Source organism: Pteropus alecto, unplaced genomic scaffold, assembly GCF_000325575.1.
Source record: "Pteropus alecto unplaced genomic scaffold, ASM32557v1 scaffold5, whole genome shotgun sequence".
Classification (NCBI taxonomy): Eukaryota; Metazoa; Chordata; class Mammalia; order Chiroptera; family Pteropodidae; genus Pteropus; species Pteropus alecto.
This window is the reverse complement of record NW_006441953.1, coordinates 31,314,172-31,320,802: the sequence shown is the minus strand read 5'-3', so window position 1 is coordinate 31,320,802 and position 6,631 is coordinate 31,314,172. Positions and strand designations below refer to the sequence as shown.

The 6,631-nt window shown below is 64.3% G+C and overlaps 1 protein-coding gene across 1 annotated transcript in view; it reads right to left on the bottom strand.

The window, feature by feature from the left end:
• HTRA3 (HtrA serine peptidase 3) overlaps positions 1-6,631 on the bottom strand; it is a 42,647-nt gene that overhangs the window by 23,347 nt on the left and 12,669 nt on the right. The window contains exon 4 of the mRNA XM_025051838.1: positions 6,230-6,433. Within this exon, the coding sequence (XP_024907606.1) occupies positions 6,230-6,433 (204 nt within the window). The remainder of the gene's footprint in view (positions 1-6,229; positions 6,434-6,631) is intronic.

The window sequence follows — 6,631 nt, the reverse complement described above, 5'->3', positions numbered from 1 at the left end:
TCCGAGCTGGCCTTTAGCCAATGTGACCAAGTGTTCAGGGCCCAGGGGCGCTCAGCCTTGGCTGGTCCTTGGCTCGCGGCCAGTCTGGCTCTCTGGCTGTGAATCCCATCGGAGCTGCAGCCAACCTCGTGGAGGAGGCGGCTCTGCCACCAGCTTGTTTGTGCCTCATTAAAGGGTCCCACAGGCCCCTGAAGCCATGGAAGCCGAGGTGGGGTCCACACCGGACGCTCCTTCTATGGGAAAACCTCCCTGCCCTGGCTGGCCCATCAGTTGGCTCCTCCGGGCTCAGGCCTGTTGGCTGTGAGGCAGGGGCTGGACGAGGCCAGCGGAACACCCCACGGCACATGGCAGCCCCCACAAACCCTCCCGGTCCTTCCCTTCCTGGACCGTCTCTCTCGCCTTCACTCACATCCTGTTTATGTCAGAACCGCACTTGTCCGCTTTTCCGTTTGTTCGCACTAGCCTCTGCTGGCCCTTGCCTGTCCCTTGAGCCAGTGAGGAGGGTGCCACGGTCGCCCCGTTTCCCAGAGGAGAAAACTGAGGAGCAGGGAGCTCAGAAGACCCGCGGGATCTTGCCGTGGGAAGCAGCGTGGCCAGAGCTCGTACCGAGCAGCTGGACGCAGGAACAGAGCTGGCCTTGGCGCTGGCTCCGGCCACATGTGCCACAGGGGCTGCACACCGCACGACCCCAGGGGACTGCCCACTGCCTCCTGTGGCGGGCCACTTCCTCAGGGGCTGCTGGCCTGCCAGCTGTGCAGAGCACCGGACGGAACGCAGGGGGCCCAGGCTCAGGGCAGAGTTGTCCCACGCCACCCGAGTGACCTGGGGCGGCTCGCTGCACCTTGCTGAGCTTATCCTCATAAAGGACCATGACAAAAACACCCAAACAATGTGTGTTTAAGGCTTCAGGGGCCGAGAGAACAGGCCCAGCCCTTGACCCCGATGCTTCTCTCTTGCAAAGCAGGTCCCGGAGGAGCCTGCATTCCGAGCCTCTGGCAGGACACGGTGGCTGGCCCGGCCAACTGCCCTCCCACGCCCTTGCCCCATCTGCGGGAACCCAGGCTTCCAGAGCTCCCAGCAGGTGGCGAGCTGGTGGACGGCTGAATGGTCCTCGTCAGGCCAGGGGGACAGAGCCAGCGGGCCAAGCCGGGCACACTCCAGCTCCAGCTCACCCAGCTGACCACGTCGGGTCAGCTCCGTTTACCCCCAAGTGGCTAGGTGTCTCCTCCGGGTCCCCTTGGATATGAACTTGAAGGCAAGACTGGAGACCTGAATTTGGGTTGGGCAGGGGTGGGGCTCCAGGGGCCTCAAGGTCGCGGAGGGCACCCCCACACCCAGGAGGAGAGATGATGAGCCCGACGCCGTCCCACACCGAGGCCATACCCTCCCAATGACACATGGTCACAGCAACACAGCCACTGATGCACGGACGGAGCCACCGCTCAGCCCGGCTCCGGTCGCAGAAGCCTGCCCCCTGCAGGACACCCTCCGCACCAGCACCTAGCCTGCCCTCACCACCCTCCCCCTCCGCGCCTGCCTGTTCCTGCGGGTGCTGCACCTCTAGGAAACGCCCCCCTGCCCACCCACCCTGACACACCCCCACCCATGTCTGTCCTGAGACCCTAACGCCTCTGGAGCCTGTCTCCCTCAGGCCTCGTCAGCTTTCCTGCCCCAGGCACTGGGCTCCCACTAGCTGGGCCGCTGTCGTGCATATCTGTTACCCAGAAGCCTGCCGGGTCCGCGCCCCCCCGGACGGGGCCCCCTCACGGCTCCTGAAGCTGTGCCCGCCCGCGCTCAGAGCTTCCCGCCTCCCTCCTCTGCACAGGCTCCTCGTGTCCACCCTCCATGCCGCCTCCCCCAGGAGCCCTCCCTGATCTATCCCTCGCCTGGTTCCACACACCGTCGTCTGCCCCTCACGACTCGCGTTTGGGGGTTTCTCGGGGGGTCAGCCGGTGGTGGCGGTGGAGGGCAGGAAGTGGAGGCCAGGTCACGCTGAGCCCGCAGGCCACACCAGAGTCTGTGCTCGGTTCTGAAGGCAGTGGGAGCCACGGCCGGGCTTTCGGGAGGGAGGTCCAAGTCCCATAATGCTCCCGGGGGCCACCGTTTGGGGACGCCTGAGCAGGCCGACCCCAAGGAGGTGCCAGCCCCGGCTGGGGGAGGACACTGCACGGCACCCCGTGTCTTTAGCCCCACTCCGGCTGGCCCGGCTCCCAGCGGCCTTGGCACTGAGACAGACAGCTCAGCAACTGCCAGATGCTGCAGCTCAGCTCTGCCGTCGGGGTGCGGGGGGTGGGGGGAGCAGGGGCGGCGTCATCTTGCCTGATTTGCTAAGAGGATTAAAAAATCAAAAGCCAACCAAAGCTCTTAAATAAATAACCCCCGAGACATGCAGTAGGAACCCTCACTGGGTTGCACGATGCAAGCTGATTATTAGATGCCACGTTGTGAGGCGCCCCAGGGCTCCCGGCTCTGAATTAATTGCACGCTCGAAGGCCTGTTTGCCCGCAGTTGCAGGTGGGGTCCCCTTCTCTGGGAGCCCCTCTGAGCGTCTGTATCTCAGTTTTTGTGTCCCATTAATAGATTTTTATCCACGCCGGGTAGCAGCACTGCCTCACGGGAGAGGTGGTGACGCCCTCGCACTGGGAGTATGCAAGGAGGGTCGGGAGGATTACAGGACATTCACACATCACGTGGCGACCCACTCATTCCATAGCACCTACTGTGCGCCACCTACTGTGCGCCGGGTGCTGGGCCAGGCCTGGCCGGGAACAAACAGACCAGGGCCTTGCTCTGTGAGGCTGAGCCTGGGGAAGACGGAGATAAGGCATCAAGTCACATAGGTAGTGTGAGGGTCTAGAGGGGACCCAGGGGGTGCTTATGAGCCTAACGAAGGGGTCCCCTAGGCATGGAGGTCAAGGAAGGCAGCTCAGAGGCGGTGGACAGCGGGGCCAAGCAGGATGAGGACTTGTCCACGCGAGGGCGACGGGGTGGGAAGGAGACTGGGGTGGCCGGAGCCGTCACGGAGGACGAGACGCCGTTCAGGGCGGGCGGGGCCGGGTGGCATGGGGTCTCGTGGGTCAGGCTAAGTGTTGAGGAGCCGCCGAGGGGGATCCCGCCAGTGACGGGTAAGACGGATTTGTCCTGGCTGCCGTGTGCAGGGTGACGGGAGGAAAGGGGAGTTGGGGGTCGGAGGGCGGAGGCCCGCACTGCCAGGGCAAGGAGGAGCAGGGGCGGGCTCGGGGCACGGTTCGAGGTCCAGCTGAAAACTCGCCTGTGGACGGGAGCTGAGGATAAGGGAAGCGGAGGATTGGGGTGGCCGAGGGTCCGGTGTACACTTTCTGAGCACGCTTCTCTCGGGTGAGGACTGCGGCCGGCGGAGACAGGACTCCAGCTCAGGGAAGTGGCTCAGGGGGCTGGAGACAGAACCCCTGAGTCATCGGCACCAGGTGTATTTGAAGACAGGCCAGGGGAGGGTGGAGCTGGCAGAGCTCCTGGGCAGGAAAGCTCAGGATGGGCGGAGCTTTACCGGCTGCACTGTGTGGGCATCACCCGGCAACATCCGGCCGGGTCCTTGGGAGGGCTGAGGGGGACACTTTGGGGAGGCTGAGCCCCACGGAGATGGAGATCTACGCCTGACCCTCACTCCAGCCCTCGGGGACCCTGCTGCCCACCCTCCTGAGACGGGATCCTCCCACCCACCCCCGCCACGAGCTGCAGAAGAGAGCCAGGGGCCCGCGAGAGCGTGGCTTTCAAACCCAGCCAGACCGGGGCCAAGGCTGGCTCGGTCATTTCCTGGCCGGCTGACCTCAGACCAAGCATTTGCCCTGTCCCCGCCTCCGTGGGCACATCTGTGGTGTGTGCAGCTAGATCTGCAGAGGCACATGAGACAGCGCTGGCAAGAGACTTGGCACCGGCCGGCAGCCCACAGGCCTGGAGTTGGCACGTGCACCCCTGCAGAAACCCGGGTGTCCCAGGTCCCCGGGTGCAGGCGTTCGGGTGTGTGACAGTGATCGCACAAGGCCCAGGAGCGAGGGCGGGGCCACAGAGACCACAGTGTGAACTGCACTCAGGGGACCGTGGCCCTGGCTGGCCCGCTCTCCTCCAGCGGGGCCTCCCCACCCCTCTCGGGCTTTGGCTCCCCACGGAGTCCCTCGTCCCTCGGGCTGTGGTAGCAGCCAAGCCTGCGGGATCCTGGGCCTGGGAGGCCGGTCCATCTGCCCCTGCTTTGCTCCTGTCCCCTTCCGTCCTCCCGTCCTTTGTCTGAGGCTCCCGTGTCTCAGCACGCAAGCACCCCCGCCCCCCGACTCTGCCAGACGGAAGAGACCTGGTGTTGGCAGAAGTCATTTCAGGGATAACAATACACGAAACGATAAATGGCCCACTGATGGCAACGATCCCGCCCGCAGGTGAAGGGACTGGGGTAAGTCACTTGTCTAAGGCTGTGCCATTGGTTAAGAGTCACCGCGGGTCGGCCCCAGCCCGTGACCCCCTCCCAGCCACTCCGCCTGCCCTGCCGCCTCTGCACCTGTCTGTGATCTCAGGCGACCTGCCTCCTCCCGCCCTCCTCCGTGTCTTCCCCACGCTCTGAGTTTCCCAAGGGCACAGACGGGGTCCGCCTCACTGAGGTGCCCTTGCCACCATCCGGGGCCAGCCGGGCACACAGAGAAGGTACTTTGCAAGTATAGACACGATCGGTCAAGAGCGAGAGTTTCAAAATGCCTAGACCACCTGCGCCTCCCTGCCCACCCCGCCCCGCCCCGCCCCGCTGGCCCTGGGATCTTCCTGGTTCTAAGAGCGTCCACCACATGTGGGGGGTGGGGATAGGGCAGGGACCCCCACGGACACAGCCAAGCTGCAGCGGGCGGGCGCCAGGCCCACCCCGAGCCCTCCACCTCTGAGACCTGTCAGCATGGCCTGAGACGGGCCCACCGGTACCAAGCCCCAAAGCCGACGGGCCACCCCTGTGGGTGTTGTGGGCACTCTGTGACGATAACGCCCCCTCGGTCCTGGGCACGGTCTAAACACAGCTGTCCGCATCGCCCTCACGCCCCTCACGCCCCGCGATGGCTCTCCCCAAGGGTCACAGCTAATCCCGTCTAACGCGTCCCAGAATGGGCTCCCCCGAACCCCGGGGTGAGGGGGAGATCGTGCGCGTTCTGCCAGGGAAGACACACTCTCCGCTGAAATTCTTTCGGGAAACCCTGAGCTTCACCATTTCGTGTGTGTGCGTGTGTTTCCTACTGCAGGTTTTCTCAGAAGCCCTGATGCACTCAGGGGTCCCCCCACCGCGGGCATAGGGCTCGCCGTGCCGGCCCTTCTGCGCCCCAGGACGCTTTCAGAGAAGCCTGCCTGCGGGATGAAGTCTAAGCCATCAGCACGATGCTGTGGCCACTCGTCATCCCATTCCTGTCAACCGGGCCGGCCCTGGGTGTCACACACGCACGCACGCACCCCACACACCAGGCAGCCGTGCCCCGAGGTTAGTCTCGCCCTGAAGCTGCAGGCTGAGGGCACACAGGGGCCTGACTCCACGAACTCAGGGCCCAGCACCTGGTGAACCAATGGACCCTGCCTTCCTAACAGGCGCCCCCAACAAATAAGGGGACAGCAGGGTTTTCCAGAATTTTCCCCCATGCATAGAGTCAATCTAAATGGCAAGAAGCAATCCAGGGCCCATTCGAGGTCAGGGGAGGCTGTTCTGGGGTTTGAAGGGGCTGAGAAAGTCCCTATCCCAACAGCCTGTCCCCACGATCCCACCCCCCTCCCCAAAGCAATCCAGGGACCCCACGTGCTCGGACACCATTCCCAAACAGCCCTCTGGAGATGTGCATTTCAAGTGCAGTTTTAAAAAAAGAACCAAAAAAGAAAACTGGATGTCACTCAAGAGGGCGCCCAGACTGGGGACCTAGGGCCAGGAAAGACGGCCTTTCACCCAGCCGACCACAGAGCAGGGCCGAGCGGAGCCGCGGAATGGGACACCATCGGGCAAATTCCGATGAGGCCAGAAGCCAGGACACGAGGGAGGCCGGACCTTGGGGACAGTGGCTTACCCATTTGGGCCTCAGCGTCCCCACTCGGAAAGCCGGAGGGCCGGCGAGATCACTTCCAAAGGGCCTTCCGGTTGCTCCCAGGGGCCCCTGAGGCGCCTCCCCAGCTCCGAGCCTCGGTTCCCAGGGAGAAGGCTCGGACCCGCGCCCCGCGCCCCGCGCCCCGCAGCGCCGGCACTTACCCGACGGGCAGGCACCCTTTTGCAGCTGGCGCACGGGCGTCCCCGAGAGCTGCAGCGCCCGGCGGCTGGCCGCCTGCAGCGCACACACGTTGGCATAGGTGTGCCCGTCCGTGCCGCACACGGCGTGCGCCCAGCGGCAGCGGCACGCGCCGCGCGTGCACTCCAGGCTCTCCCCGCACGGCGAGTCGAGGGGGCGGCCGCTGACTTTTGTTTGCAAGATTTGTTCGCATGTCTGCCTCCCCCCTTCTCAGAAGCAGGAGCCAGCTTCTGGCTTCCCCATCTGTGTATCTCCTGTTTTAAGTGATGAAGTTGTCATAAAAGTCTGTTGACTGGATGCTGTGATGGATGGCCAAAACAACTCGAGGCAGGGTGATATCATGTGGGAGCTGTGTACAGGCTCCC